Below are 16531 nucleotides of genomic sequence, written 5' to 3' on the forward strand. Positions count from 1 at the left end.
TTTGAGTGCAGTTGTTTGTTGCTTCAATGTATCGTTTACGATCAAATGGAAGAAAAGTTGTAAAACATTTCTTTTCTAGCTCAAAAAAAAGAAAAAACTGCCACACCGTCTCACTCATCGGTCACGTGTCTTTGTTTTGTCGGAAGACAATGCTTCCGGTTTATAATTTAACTCAGTTTTATTGGTTACCCGCTCATCTTCGGGAAATGCAGTGACGCGCAACTAATCAGGGGGTGTTCTTCCTTTCCACAGCCTCTTCGGGCAGGTGTCTTCTTGCCCTTTCCCCGCCCCCCACTTCCGCTCTGACTCTAAATCAAACATGGCTGGTCGGAAAAACGATCGCGAGCTTATAACTTTAGCTCGCCCTATTAAAAACGCCTTTACTGCAGGCTAGACTCATTCTGATTCTTGATAACGTAGAGTTTCATATTTAAGAAAGGGCTTTACGAAACTTCATGAGATATATCTCCCAAAAATTTCCGTTTATAACAAGACAGCGTCGACTAATAAATTTTCTAGATTTTAGTTAGAAACCATCGAGTCTGAAAGTTAAACAGCCTTTAAATAGTCACAAGAGAAAAAGCTAAAAACGGATAGTGTTGTCGTACACCATTTGTTATTTGCATGTCATTTCTAATTCAAACTTAAATTACCTCCTCGTTTACCAACTGTTCGGAATCATCTTACGTCTGACGCGTTTTCCGTGAATAATGATGATGAACTTCGGAATGATGATTTCAGGATTGAAAGCATTTCAATAGTATAGAGCACAGTTATTTCTACATATATTTTGAGGTATTTGTTTATTTCATTACTTTGTACGCACTTCATCGCGAAACATATGGTATTTACCGGTTCGGAAAACAATTTCTGAATATTTGAAACGCAACATTATTTATGCATTTTTCTGACATTTTCCGACTAGAAAATCAACGTTTTCCCGTTGCTTTCGAGTCGGCGAATTGGAGTATTTGTTCCATTATCCAACAGTTTTCCTTGACAGTTAACTCTACGAAAACTATTGTTTTCCTGGTGTTAAGAATACGGTGTCAGGTGGGAAAATGGTTTGAATTCGTTGCTTACTGGTGTTTTCCAGTAGCAAAAGATTGCTTTGAAAGAAGTTTTCCGTAGAAGATAGAGCGTTTCCTTCCATTTTCTAGGACAGAAAATGCGTAGAAAACGCGTTGTTATCGGTAATTCACCATCCAAATGCAGCTATTCCCAAGCATTTTCTCGTATTTGCCGTTCGATTATCGTGCGCAATATGGTATGTATTCCTATATTCATCGTTATTTACACTGTTAACCATTTGGACATCTACGTATATAGAAAAGTTGTTTTTGAAATTCCTAAATATCATAGGTGTATTTCCCTTTTGTTGTATGATCATAGACGATGAGAAAAAAAAACCATAACGAAACTCGTTAATCTATCGGCTATCCTCTTCCCAACTTTAAACGATCAGCAATTAATTAAGGAAATCCTGATAAGTATCGGTTCCTTAAAACGAATGCATTATAAAGTATAACATAAATGGGCTTGTTCATGTTCGAATATTGACTTATATTATGGCGTTGATCATCTTTCAGTAACATATTTCTCTGCAGAGCCCGTGCTATCTATTGCGATCACAACAAAACTTCACGTGTGCAAGCAAGGGAGGTTTTCCAGTAATTCATTTCTTCGGCAGTTTTTACCATTCATGTTGCATGACTGGCGCTATGTCTCTTCTTTTGTTCCGATTTACGGCCTGTCAGTAGCCAAAAGCCCCGAATTGATTCAATCGATCAATCGGAATTAGTGCGTAAGACCGTGATATCAGGCAACATCGTCAAGTTCGCCAAACGCTTTTTATCCTTACAGAAGTTGGCAACCTAATTTTTAATATTTTTGTTTATATTGTTATCTGGAGTTTTTTTTAATGGACTCTCCTAAAATTAACGAAAACCTGTCCCAAATTCAGAATTTTTGTTACCTATTTTGAATTGCCAATGCGACCCCGTTATATACCAGAATTTAAGCGTAAGAAAAAGAAGAAGTAGTGACTGTTCAATAAATTCTTGGCTTTGCCAACGCCAACTGAAAGCACATTTATTTGCCTGGCTCTGAATATTTCCCATAATGATTATTAATCATACTGCACTTTGTTTACTAATTCCCTTTTGAATATCTTTCATTAAGAGTCAACTTTCCCAATTTCTTAATCGAACATCGAAACTCACTCCGTCTTTTCAAATTTCTATGCAGCCCTTCGACAGACTTTATCAATTGTGTTTAGAGTCCGCCCCCAGTCTCTCCACCACAAATAACTGTACAATAACATTCGCTCAATCTGGGGTCACAGCCCAGGACTCAAATATTCTGCAGTGTTAGAAAAAAAGTACATTGACGCGGTGTTTTTGTTCACAGTGGGGAGTTATTTATAATCCTGGCATTCTGTAAGCACACTAACTCAGATTACGGCACGCTGTGTGGCGATAAATACATCGTAATGGGCAGTTTTCGGAAATTGAGAAAAAAAAGCGTTTAGTGAGGGTAGCTGGCTATTGCCAGGAGAGCATATCACTACCTCAGTGAGAACTCCAGAACTTTTTGTCTATAAAAAACTTCTTCGAGTCCTTTGAGAAGGTCAAAATCATATTTTCATTCCATTCTTTTTAAGTGCATGATGTCTTCTTCGTGGATAGTCTCATGTAAGTGTAATGGAAATCACATTGAGATATGGTCTTGCATTACACCCGTGCAGTATAAAACAGCAAGCTTGCAAACAGATAACATATTGTTCTGACTTTTGCATCTGTGGTTTTTTTGTTTGTTTGTTTTTTTGGTTAGATCTGAACACAACTTGAAGTCTGGTAGCCTCAGGAGGTTTCTAACCACATCATATCTTGGCGGTGTTAACGATGCATGTTGCAACTCTGAGATTGGTCCTATATCTAATGGTTTGCTGCGATTTATGGCTTGCCAGGAGCCAAAAGCTCCAACTTGATTCAACCGATCAATCGGAATTAGTGCGCAAAGCCCGTGAAATCAGGCAACATCGTCAAGTTCGCCAAACGCGTCAACTTCGTCAGGAACAAGATAAAGAAACGAAATGCAAATTCAAATTTGCCCTGCTAGATTTTCCTCCTTACATTATGAACCAAAGTATTAACCAAGGATTTATGTATCTAACCCTAACATGGTTTGTGGACTTGATTTGCTTTAATAGAGAAGCAACAGACCCCATAGCTTGCAAAATGGTACCAGTATTTGTTCAAAATCAAGACGAGATGGTGAAGTTGATTAAAAATGGGTCGGTTGATTTTGGTTTTCCAATTCTGTCGGATGCAAAACAAAAACTTACGGGTCTAGATAGTGTGTCACTCATCCGGGCATTTGTATCACCCGGGTGTTCAATGATTGTGAACTTAAAGCGGTGCAAAGCAGAGTCACGGGAACAGTTATTTACTTCCATTACGTCACAATGGCCAATATTGGCTTATATCATATTGCTGTCAGGGATATCTGGAGTGATCATTTGGCTCTTGGTAAGAGTTAAGTCTTATAATCGTCAATCTATACTCAGCTTCTGAAGTTCTTTAGTTTTAATTTTATGTAAGGTTAGATTCAAATTTAATTTTTACGGCTTTAGCATGAAAATAGTTCAAGTAGGAATCGACGGCACCATTTTTGAGTAAACGGTTAATTAGGCACACCTTATCACTTCATTGAATCTACAAATAATGTTTGTTTGTTTGTAGGTGAAAGGAAGACCCTTGCAATGACGCAAACTATCAAATAATAACATTTTATTGCAAGATACCACAATTTCGGATACAATAAAACTGCTGCAAACTTTGCGCGTTGTAGCAAGGCCTTTAGTAAGCTAGAAGTGTTTTCTAATCAATTTATTTACTCCGCACTAAAAGTCACCTTAATATTAGTTTTTTTTATATTTAATGTTAATTCATTAAACAGTTATACCGATTTTCATGACAGGAACGCCGTTCAAACGCGTCTCAGTTTTCACCCTTGTTCACGAAAGGATCACCAGAAGGCTTTTGGTGGGCAGTGGAATCACTTACAACAGTAGGGTAAGTTGATTTACATTTGAGTATTGGTGGGATTTTTTTTTCATAGCGTCCTTTGAAAATAATCAAAAATAAGCAAAATTGTAAAACCCATTTTTTTGTTGATGTTAATACATGCGTAAGGTTTATTAAAATCTCCACCAGGGTTCCATTCTTCAATTGGCTTCCAGTCTTACAAATAACTAGTTGTTACGTGGTATCAGGGTCCTCTTGTTCACAGCTCTTTACGGCTTATGAAGCGAAATGAAGAGCAGCAAAGAAAAGAAAAAGAATTTTTAGGCCTCACGGAACAGCGTATGCACGTGAGTTAAGGAAAATTTCAGACACGCGCAGAATAGGCCCTCTCCTGTATTTACTTCTCTCCTTAACGCTCTTAAGAGCTAATGTCAACATGCATCAGACAAACAGCGGCAAGTCTCCAACATTCGTTTTCTCTCCTACTTTCATATTTTGTAGCCCAATATGTCCTAATAATTGTGGGGTAGTCTTTTTGTGAAAATATGTTTTATTTTTCGAGAAATGGTTTTTTCGTTCGACCGCTCAAATATGCAAATTTTCATCGCGAATATAGCCCGAGTTGTGTGACCTCATGTAACAAATTTACTTGATCTCCAATATTTCTGTCAACATAATCCTTTGTTTTATCATCTGAACTTAACCCCCTGTCATTATTGAAGCTGGCAAAGAAATATTTATTTTTTGGTGAATATTTTTGTCCGACATACTTTTTTTATGTCGAAAAGTAGCATCAAAACAAAGACAATTTTAACAATGACCGATATGACAGAATCTACTGAGCTTCTAGCGTTTTAAAGACAAAAGGATGTTTATAAAGTTACTGTAAAAATTTCCTTGTGTGTTTGGGTTGTTCTATCGTGAGACGAACTCAAAGTCCGGCAAAATTTACTTGCTGGCGACTATGAAATGTACATGGTGTGCCTACTTGTCGCCACCGTTTATTGGCATAAATCATTACAATTTGTAAAAAAATTAACGCTCTTACCTTGATTATTTATGATTTTATAAGACCAGTAATCAGTTTAGGTTATTAGATTACGCTTGGGTATTACTTTCTATATATTACTCTCAGTTACTGTAACCTGACTAACGTTTCAGTCGAGTATCTCTTTCGTCACTGTTATTTTTCTCATCATGCCAAAAGCACGCCGCTCTTCGTATACTATGGCTTTCAGAATAAAAGTTGTCGCAGAGGCTGAAGCTGTAGAAAACAGCTCGGAAATCGCTTGAGATTATTGACTTAGCGAGTTCATGGTGCGACGCTGGAGACGAGACCAGGCGACTATTCTTTCTGTCAAGCTTAAGATGCCTGCAAGAGGTGCAAAAATGAGCCGTTTCACTCCCAAGTGTCCCGAACGAGACGAGCAAGCGATGTAGAGGTTTTCACGGCAGAGAGAGCAATATTTCATTTGTAATATGGAAGGAAAAGAGTTTTTTGAGTGAGATCGTCTTTTAATGCATGCGAAGCAAAGAATCTGATTGGTGGTCAGAAATACGTTGTTGCCATGTCAATTTTAAAGCATGTCACGTAAAGAGCGCTGCAGTCACGGAATTTACGGTCATTTCGCATGAACACTAAATTTATGCTTGTTTTTCAATTCCAAACCCTCGGCTATAAGCCGAAGCCCGTTTCTTTTGAAAAAATCTCCCAAACTTTTGTGTCAAATACTGAAAAATCGCTCGGCTCATAGGTGAAGAAATACGGTAATCGTTGTTTCATTAGCAGCACATATTGAAATTTATTGTGTTTTGGCGGGAGAGCAAAGCATAATACTCTGGGAATAAAAACTCTTAGGGGCCTTTTACATAATTTCGGAATGAGTTTTGTTCAAGAACGAGTTCATCTCGGTCGCCACATGATAGCAGAGTAAAACTATTCGAAACGAGTCATCAGGCGATGGGATATGAGTGAAGATGCTTGTCGTACCTTTCAAGGGTCAAAATCAGTGATCTAGTACCTTTTATGATGTCTCAAACTTTAGCGGACTACCAGAGACCTAGCTGGTACCTTTTAGGATGTTTTTCGCCCAATAAAATACCTGTAATAAGTATTACTAAGACGATTTTAATGATCTGACTTGAGCATCTGGAGCATATCGATAAAGGAGTTTTTATTTTTAGGATTTTTCAATTTTGTGTGTTTAAATTGGTACTTTTTAGGGGTAGACATCAGTTGTTGCCACTCCCACACGGATAAGACTCAGGTACCTTTGATAATTTTAAAGGGGTCATTTTCAAAATTCCCGCCCTCTTATGTATTGGGGGTTCCTCGGGGGGTGCTGATACGTGCAGCACACTTGAAATTTAGCAAGGACAAATTTTGATGTAATTTTCGGTGAAGAGTAAAAAGTTTTGTCTGCAAATCTCCTTGTTAGCATGTAAGATGAAACGCTTATACAACAGATCAATTGGCTAAATCAGTATGTAGCTTGTCAATCGAATTGACTTTTGCGAACATTCTTTGACTTCCGCCGGCAAAGGAATCATTGATGGATCTGGACATTTTAGTTTTCTGGATACAGTAATTCTTGGAAGGTTTTTATAGAAAAGAGGGAAAAAAACTCATCTCTTGGTAATTCGGAGGTTGATTCATCTTTGAATTTATGTGTCACGCTTGTCATGCAACTGATATAATAATGTGGAGAAGTTTTAACATAGTTTAACATATAAACCGGGAAGACTGCGACGAAGTTGAAGATTCTGCCATTTTTATTTTTTTTCTTTTCATCGACTAAGTGGTAGAAATTCTAATTTTTCGTACTGTTTTGTCGTTCATTGCGCGTGGTGTTTGTTATTTGGAATTTCGAAACGGACAAGTTTAGGAGTGGGCATCGTGTTTTCAAGGCAAACTGAGTTTTGGAGTCCATCGTTGTTCGTTTGAAAGTTACTCACATTTTTTTAACGCGCGCTCAAGATACCATGGAGGAGTAAATATATCGACTGATGTAATGTACTCAGAGCATCTCGAAAGTACAGCAAGCGCACAATGCAGGAGGTAAGAATATAAATTAAGTTATCTTGACCCCTATCTTGGGGTGTGTTGGTTGTAAAGGGTCAATCAGCCTACTTTCAATATCGCCCACACGAGATCGAGAGTGAACTCCGGTTTAATCGTCAACAGGAACCAAGAACAATTTATCAATCACTTCTCGGGTACTCGTTGGTACTTACTACGGATTACGGAGATGATGTTTGACTGGTATCTATTGCCAAATTAATGCTCATTTCTTTTGGGTGCTTTGAATGTAGAGGATTGACCAATACACTGATTCGTTTTTGACCACACTGCATATTCAATAATTAGTATAGGTCCAGGTAAAGTTTGGTTGTTGAACTGGTCATTACAAGTTGCCTGTCAGTTCAGGTATATGTGAGAAAAATTCCATTGATGTAGATATATTCAACAGTAGAAGAAAAACGTTTAAAGGGGAGATAGGATTAATTACGGGTCAGAATGGTATTACTTATCTTTTACACAGAATAAGGAAATAATAAACTTGGCACATTTTTAACAGATCTAGTGTTCCACTCTACTTTATTACTGTTAATCATTGTACACTAACTATGTGTAACATATAACATTGGCTGCATCACTTTGATTTGCCCTTCCTGTGCAAAATGTTATGCTTACTGTACAAGAACACTTACACATAAGTCATGTTCTTATCACATTAAAAGTTACATACTGCTAGTGATATGTTAAGTTATACATGTGCAACAGTATAATGATATAATCTACATGTAGTTAAATATCACATTTATTATGTTCTTAAACTGCTGAAATTTAGTGACAGCAATTCAGTGTTTGAGACATAGTTTGAAGCTACACTGGTTTGCAGATTTAATGAATGTAACCGAAGAAGTTACAATTCATAGACCCAACGTTTCGACACTCCTGTCTAGTGCCTTCATCAGGGGTGATCTAAACGCTGCAACAAGAGGTCCTTTTATATGATCACTAATTGTTGCAGCGTTTAGATCACCCCTGATGAAGGCACTAGACAGGAGTGTCGAAACGTTGGGTCTATGAATTGTAACTTCTTCGGTTACATTCATTAAATCTGCAAACCAGTGTAGCTTCAAACTATGTCTGATTGTCCACCTGGTTGCCGTGTGAACTTTAATATAATTCAGTGTTTGTTCAATATTCTACAAAGCTACAGTCATACATAACAATTTAAAATCAGATACATCACAGCTTTGTATACCTACTGTTCATTTTGAATGTAATATTCAATTCATTTAATTCAAGATCCAATACAACATGATTGTACATGCATGTCTCAACTTTGGCACCGTGCACTTTACTTTTACCCTGTCAAACCAGTTGCAATATTGTAAACCAAAACGCTAACATGCTACATGTTCATATACTAAGATATTAAGCTATGTTCACTTTACTAACATAGTATATACAACATGCTTTTACCAGGTTAATTCTAACATGTTGTGTTGAAACATTAATCAATTATCAGATGTGTCTCTGTGTGTATACATGCTGAGATATATTTATTTCATGCAGTGTGGTCGGTGAAATCAATTCTTATATGTACAAATCTAAAACGTTTAAAAATTACTGATCCACCCCTCATGACTACTCTATTCTTCATGTGCAGGCAACAGTGTAACATGTTCAGACATGTGGGATATGGAAAGATGAGTAGTTGGAGGCTGGAAGACATTTGGAAGTTTTTGTAGACACAACTGGCATTCTCTTGGTAGATCATAAATTGGTAGCTCCTCCCCATAGTTCCACACCTTTAGTGCTGCTAGCTGAATGAGTCTTGGAACTTGTCCATCAGGTGTACAGGTAACTTTATCAATTACTGTTGGGTTGAATGACCTCTGTCCCTCCAGTGTAGATGTTCCCTTGGCAGAAGCCTTCCATTGAAGTTTAAGTTTGCGACCATCTGCTTTTAGTGACTGAATTGTTTCTGGTAAGTTATTGTTTACTTTCTTCTCTACCCAAGCTCTAGGGTAAACATCCTTTGCAGTAAGTGGCCCATGTGTGCAGTTTTCTCTAATCTTGTTTAAGTTCTTTCTTGCCTCTTGCAAAACGTCTGTGGGGAGCATTTGGGTTTATTCTTTCATTCTTTCTTCGTGAACTTCACGTGCCGCTTCTGTGGTCCTGGTGTTGGGTTTTCCACTATGCAGAATATTTTCAACAAATGTGATTGAGGCCTGTTTTGATAACTCTGACATGTTATCATTAAGATAGAGTTGAGAAAGGTTGAACTGTCTTTCAGCAAGAACATTGTTAACTGGAAGACTGAAAATGTGCTTGGCATAGAACTCAAACAGGTTTGGAGTGGCTTCTTTACTTAAGAGTGAGCTTTGTGGTAATGAAGCAATTTCTTTGATCTTACTTAGAAATTGTGGTTCCATCAATTTCCAAAGAGTGGCCCATTTAATCAATCCAACTCTATCCTTAGACACCAATGTGAGAATGTTCTGTCCATCTACATGAAAGAGATTGTTCACTGACTTTTCGTGTTGATTTTCAGATCTGACTGGAATTTCAAGAAGCTTTAAAACCAAATGCCAGAAAGGACTTTGGTATCTCTAATCAGCTCCCATTCCAAACAACTTGGGAAAAGTTAACAACTCTGCTCCATGATCTTTGATTACTTTAATTGCTTCTTCTAACATTGGCCCCTGCACTTGTTTATGAAAATGGTTAATAGCTGCTGGGTCCTTCAATGACATCTTCACCTGTTGTGATGTTAAAGGAAAATATTCTGCAGGAGACATCAACATTTTACTTAAAGTTTCATGGTGCTTCAGAACAGTTGCTGGCCATAACCTTGCTAGGTAACCACAAGCGAATCCAAGTTCTGCATCACTAGCTTGGGATGTATTCAGAGATGGGATGATAAACTTATCGAGGAATTCAAACAAAATTTGATTTCAACTCGAATCATGGGACTGGAGCCCAGCTTAATAACATCTTGCCAAATAGTCTGGTGGCTATCTGATTTTGGCAATCTTTCAAGGAGACACTCAGCGAGCTGTAAACAAGCTTTTCCATACTTAAGATACCACTGAAGAGTTTCATCATAATATGTCCACCTTATGTGTATGAATGTCTGGGGAAGGGGTGGCTCTTTACTTAGAATACCGAGAGAAACATACATAACTTTGTATTAGCTTGGACGCTCATGATGGAGCCAAGATATTTTATAGAGTAATTGTAAAACATGGGGGTTGCTCATGTCACCCTTGGCCCCAAACCCGGCCTGGCACATTCTTCTCAGCATAATGTTTAGTACATGTGGGTAGCATCCTACAAAAAACATCTCTTTTCCAAAAATTCTGACATTGTTGGCTAAGAGACCGTTTACTTTCCCTTTTGGGTAGAGGTATTGTCCCCAACCAACCCTGAAACATTGGTAATATCTTATTAATTTTTTACAACATGGTAATCTACATCAGACTGGTGTTTTCCAGACCCGCTTGCTGTTAGGCTGTTTGCAAGGACATAAACTCGTGGCTTCCTCTCTAAGGGACACCACCTGTGAACACCCGCCACGTGCCTTTCCTCTCCTCCTTTGTGGGAGTCATCGCTCCAGAGATGAAAATCGTACTTGGAATTTGAAAAGTGCTTGCGTAAAATTAGTTTGTAAGCTTCACCTAAGAGAACATTCCAGTCAGAAAGTGTAGTTGGGGAGACAATGAAGTTTGTTGGGGGGCTACAATTGAACAAAATATTGAAAATCAGATGTAATGCTACAGGTTTCTTTTGATATGATAACAAAGATGCATGTTGCATGTATCTGACACAAGCCTTAAACATTAAGGTTCTTTGGTTGTGTCCATTGTGACCATGAGCAAATGTCTCCACAAGGGAATACCCCTTTTTGGCAATTTCACTGTTGCCCTGTAATTTCTGTTTTAAGTTTGAGGAAGCAGATCTTGTCCCCCTTAGCTTGTGTCTGACTTGTTTTTCCTTTTTTTCAGTAGAGGTCAAATTTTTTTGACACTTTTTAAGTTGAGTTTGAAGCCTCAACACGTCCTTTTTCAATTGGATGTTCCTTCCTTTTACAAATACTGAAATTATGAAAAGGTGACTCAAAAATTAGTTAAATGTAACTGATTTCACATGATAGAGTATTGAAACATAGAATACAAAGTAAAAATTTCCTACCAGAAATCTTATCGACCAGGTATATTTAGAAAGTTTTGTTTAAATTTGGTAAAAACATTGTTATCACAATTGCAAGGTTGAATAATTGAAACTATTGTGTTTCCTCGGTGGTCCGTACGCAGATAATTTTTATTCATGTTGATAAAAACTTCTAACACAAGCCTCAAAACTTCACTCGTAAAACTCTCGATACTGCGTGACACTTAAAGATACGCGTCCTTATGATCTGCTGACCGAAAAAATTAACTTGCCTGTACATTTCTTTTCTTAGGTACGAACCTTTAGAGGGAATCTAGACCGCAGTTTAATTTTCGCTTTTGAGTGCGCGTACTGCCTCCCTTGCGTTAATCGCCGCTCCAAATAGTTAAGCAAGAAAAAGCCTGAAAATACTGACCATGCAGCCATATCGACTACTTTGTCTTTATTTTCGAGAAGTTTTTTTTTTAGCTTCTGTTCGGTGGGAGTATTATCGTGGCTCAGGCAATCTGCAGTGTTATTCTCAGACATTTGCAAGTCCTTGCAAACTTCCTTTGACGAATCGTAGCGGTTTGGGTGTATTGGACAACCCTCTTTATATATTTACTAAACTATCCTCAAAGCGCGAAGATATTTGGTTCCTTTTTCTTATTAGGTACGGTGATAAGACGCCTAAAACCATCTGTGGCCGTGCATTTGGTATAATATGGATCCTGCTAGGAGCAATAACGTTGTCGCTGTTCACTGCCTTATTTACAAATGCTATGGAAACTTCCCTGGATGGTACTGGATGTAGGGAAATCGGTGGCAAAAAGGTTAGTAACCCTAACATGAACACCTAAAACCCTTTGCACCCTAACATCATTATGCCCCTTTCTCCATACTTTTCTCTATACATTTCTTAAGGTGCTGGGAAAAAATGTTTTTTTAACAATCAAGAGCTTCTTTAATTGGTGATCATTCATTTTATTCTCGTGACCTTAATGGTTGATTCAGGGGTGATATTGTAAGGAGATATATCAGTTGATTATTTTTCTTGGTTTCAAATAAGATTCTCCACATTTTTCAATGTATCTTAATCCAAGCTTCGAAAGGTTTTTCCCTGAAAAAGTTATGTTGCCAATAAATGAAATCCTACCCTCATCGATCGAACTCAGGAACAACTCAAATGCAACTCGGCCCTGTGACTCAAACCTTTGAGTCACAGGGCAGAGTTGTTAAAAGGAGGGTTCAAATAACTCAGGATTAATGTGAAATCTTATTTCAGATCTGAAAGCTGTAAAAGAAAATTCAGTATAATTATATTTGTCCACACTTATTAGATGCTCTTTGAAAAAAATAAAGAAAGTTATTCGAAAGTGGTTGCTGAACAAAGGTATGAAGAAACCCGTATGAAATTAACCCGGATTAGTACTACTGAGACCACTTCGAACTGCTGGGCCCTGGATGACTAAGTGTGGCCATGTTTATGATCCCTGGAGCAACTAGGAATCATAAGCTACCTGAGTCCGTACGTGTGTTAGCAAGTTGTGCTGAAGAATGAAATTAATATTAAACAATTTTAATTGATTATCGAAATGAAAAATTGCTTTGGTTTTATACAACTTCGGATATTGTTGGCCCTTTCAACAACAATGCCTTCCCTGTTCCTATTATTTAGGGTGGGTCTTTCCGGAACTGCAACTTAAGTGTACTTTCGTTGTACAGACTCTTCATATTATTTGCAAGAGGAAAGTACTTATCATCTGGCACTAAGCCTTTATAGATTGTGCTAGTAAAAGTAGCATATTATGCTAGTGGTATTGCTCGATCATTCTTCAAATAATGCTCAAAATCATGCTCGTTTTTAAAATTTTGCTACTTTTTATTTAAGTGTGTTTAAAAAAAAAAAAAAGGAAAAAAGAAGTCGAAATTATATATCTGTTATCAATTAAATTCTTCATTTGAGAAACATACTCTGACAAAAACATAACTAACCATTAGATTCCGGACGAGAAGCAGTGACTTGACAAGTCAAAATGTAAGTTTCTCTTTGACACCATTACTTGCCTGTGAAAACGGTAACTATAAACGATGCAATCTTTACTACGGGTGTGCCTAGTCCTCTAGACAACGAACGATTCAATACTTCGTTAACCCTCTTCTTCCAAGACATTGAAAACCTGAAAATAGACATGAACCATGGACTGAATTTGAAAATAATCGATCTTGGAGACCAAACAAGCCATGACTCTGGTAACGTTTCCTTCAAAATAAGAAAAAATATGCTCATTAGGCTTGCAGTGCTACTTTCATAAATAGAAGGAAAATTATGCTTGTTTTTACAATTTAGGTCAAAAATTATGCTTGCGCAATCTATAAGGGCCCAACTGGCCCATAAAAATTTGTCTGACCCCAATTTACTTGTTAGGTGGGTGTGTCCAACAAGAATCCTGAAACGCATATAGTCGCTATGGAGCTGGATGCAGACTTTGTCAGTAAGTAGTTCTTTTCAGATTTATTTTAATGTCCTTGAATAATGTGTTGCATGACCATTGTTCCTCAGGGACGACTGGGAAAGTAAAGAAATAAGGTTAAAAATTACCTTTTAATTTCAGTCATATTTCGTATATTTTTGTATCAAAACTCTGAGGAGAAATTTCTCCGCCGCTTTTTCTCATTTTATTCATGTAAGAATTTGCGTTGGCGAACTAATCAAATAAATTTTTAACCAACAGAGTTCAAAAACCTGGACGAAATGCAAAAAAGTCTTATCCAAGGAACAATTGGAAGAGTAATGATGGATCGCAACACTGCATTTCACTTTTTGGATAAATCTGGTTTAAAACGAAACAGGCAGATCCGAATGATTCGTAACGTCGATTATCCAATGGAATATTACCTGGCTCACGTGAGCCATGACGTAATGGCGTCACCGAATGACACGAACGATTCTAATAACGAAGTATTGGCTAGAAAAACTGAGCTTTCGGTTTGCGGGAAAAGACTGAAAAAGTATTCAGCGGATTTTGTTGCAGTTGCAAAAGACACTGCCAAAGAGCAACTTATTCCTGCCGAATTACAGGTAGTTAATTGTTTTTTGTGAATTTCTATATTTCACCACGCGCCATTCTTCTCTATTTGTTTAGCATTAATTCCGATGAAATCAACAGTTTGAAAATCATTTATTTCCTTTTAGACAGCGGATTTGTCCGGTGAAATGGAAGGGTTATTCTCCACTGGCTCACAAATGACCAAATCTATTTTATTTGCTTTATTGGGAATATTCGCCTTCCTAATAATCATCGGCAAACTTTGGGAGGTCTACACCAACTTTAAGCCAACGGTACGCAAGAAGAGAAAAGGTAACTGCTTCTGAAATTAATTTACCATAGGTTTCTGCAGAGTAAATATAAAACAGATACCTTTTGAAGAAGATTGTTCTATTTTAATTAGTATGAATCTTGGTATTGATGTGATTCTATAATTTTAAATTCAGCTGGCAATCAAAGGCAGCGAGACAGTCACTCGTCCTTCAGTTGCTCAGTCTGTTAGTTAGTTAGTTAGTTAGTTAGTTAGTCAGGTAGTTAGTCAGTCAGTCAGTCGGTCAGTCTGTCTGTCTGTCAGTCAGTCAGACAGTAGGTCAGTCAGTCAGGTAGTCGGTTGGTCAGTCATCCAATCAACCAGTTTGTCGGTTAGCACGTCCCTCAGATTTTAATCAGAAATGTGGAAACCTTCGTTACATGAAACGGTTCAATGCTTATTGGAATGTCGGTCTGTCAGTCAAATAATAGGAAGTTATATCAGTCCGTTTGTCAGTTAGAAAATAGTCAGTTATTCAAACGATTAATGACCGAATGAAATATCGACTACTTGTGTACTGACAAACGGAAAGACAAAAGTTCAGGGATTTATTTAGTGGTTCATTTCTTTAAATTTCCTCTACGATCCTTCTTCCAGGACTGACTCCCAGCAGCAGGAAGATGTCAATGATGCAAAACTTCCTGGATTTGGAGAAACGACTGGAAGACATAACGTCTGATATACAAAAGTTAAAAGAGGAATTTGAAGGTGCCGCGAACGGTTTGTCTCTTGTGGACAGTCCTGAACACTCAAGGCCAAAAGAACGCTCATTTTCTAACAATATGCTTGATCTGAAAGGAAAGAGTAAAAATACTGAAACAGTAGTATAACACATAAAACATTTTGTCATTAATAAACTCAGATGGCATTTTACTCTTCTGAGATTTCCATGACCAGTGGCATATTTTTAGCTTGAGCAAAAAAAAGAAGGTGATTGTGTCTCACAGAATAGGACACCTAACTGACTTCTTGTTTATTACGAATTGTATTGAATTCTTTTCCTTCCTTTTTCCTATTTCCTTTTTAATTTCCTTACTTTCGGTATTGAGGCTAACAAACCAATACGTTATGTTCAGAGAAAGGTAGCAAGTGAACCAAGAAGGTTTATAAATTTTTCTAATTCCATTGCAATCACCTTTGGCTGTCTATTAATGAAATAGCTTGCACTGTTAACTACAGACTCTACCTCGTCCGTCCTGACGGATGAACAGAATCGAGCGTTAAGAATAATAACTTTGGTATTTGCTTTTCAGTGTGTAACTTCTGGGTTTGTTTGTTTACACTCTATGGAATTAAATTTTCACAAGTACTGAAAAAAAGCAAGCTTTTGAGTATGGGTGGTGCAAATTGGAAGTATAAATGAAGAGTTATTTTCTTTAGTAATTATTTAAGGAAGAACTTATCACAGAAGATATAATATAACAATAATTGTTTCTTGACTTCTCTTCTCTCGGTTAAGTGAATGCAAGTGTAATTTCTGGCTGGTCACTTTCTCAATTTCTTTCGCAAAAAGCATGAGATTTTATAACATTTCAGGATATTTTTGGAACTACTAACTTTTAAGATTATGGAGGGCAGATGTAAGTGGTCACTAAAGACTCTAGGTTAAAAGTTAATCGTTTCGAAACGTCCTTAATCCTCAAATCCTTACGATTTAATCAAAGTTTTTAGATATTGTCTATAACCAATACATAAAAAAAAAAGAAAGTCGTAACTTTACCGTCTTGGCTCAACATTTAGTTTTAGTTTACCGTATTTCTCCACCTATAAGCCGAGCGATTTTTCAGTATTTGACACAAAAGTTTGGGAGATTTTTTCACAAAAAACGGGCTTCGACTTATAGCCGAGGGTTTGGGATTCTAAAACAAGTACAAATTTAATTTTAATGCGAAATGACCGTAAATTCCGTGACTGCAGCGCTCTTTACGTGACATGCTTTAAAATTGATGTGACAACAACGTATTTCTGATCACCAGCA

At 37.3% G+C, this 16531-nt stretch overlaps 1 protein-coding gene and 1 pseudogene across 1 annotated transcript; one reads left to right on the forward strand and one right to left on the reverse strand.

Annotated features, from left to right (window-relative positions):
- The first annotated feature begins 690 nt into the window (after positions 1–690).
- On the forward strand, positions 691–16263 carry LOC149036776 (uncharacterized). Its single transcript, XM_089188909.1, has 8 exons — positions 691–795; positions 2833–3530; positions 3982–4076; positions 11867–12026; positions 13622–13688; positions 13929–14275; positions 14390–14555; positions 15151–16263. Exons 2-8 carry the CDS (start codon positions 2904–2906, stop codon positions 15381–15383), a joined length of 1695 nt encoding a protein of 564 aa, XP_089045035.1. The 5' UTR covers positions 691–795; positions 2833–2903; the 3' UTR covers positions 15384–16263.
- LOC149036777 (uncharacterized) lies at positions 8708–11640 on the reverse strand (annotated as a pseudogene).
- Positions 16264–16531: the final 268 nt, after the last annotated feature.

The sequence above is a fragment of the Pocillopora damicornis genome, chromosome 12 (assembly GCF_964200805.1).
Source record: "Pocillopora damicornis chromosome 12, jaPocDami1.2, whole genome shotgun sequence".
Classification (NCBI taxonomy): Eukaryota; Metazoa; Cnidaria; class Anthozoa; order Scleractinia; family Pocilloporidae; genus Pocillopora; species Pocillopora damicornis.

Excerpts from the sequence above, each read along its gene's own strand:
- LOC149036776 (XM_089188909.1), top strand. The coding sequence starts at position 2,904 with ATGCATGTTGCAACTCTGAGATTGGTCCTATATCTAATGGTTTGCTGC. Across the intron at positions 14,276-14,389 it reads TTATTCCTGCCGAATTACAG|ACAGCGGATTTGTCCGGTGA; the intron begins GTAGTTAATTGT and ends ATTTCCTTTTAG. Across the intron at positions 14,556-15,150 it reads GGTACGCAAGAAGAGAAAAG|GACTGACTCCCAGCAGCAGG; the intron begins GTAACTGCTTCT and ends TCCTTCTTCCAG.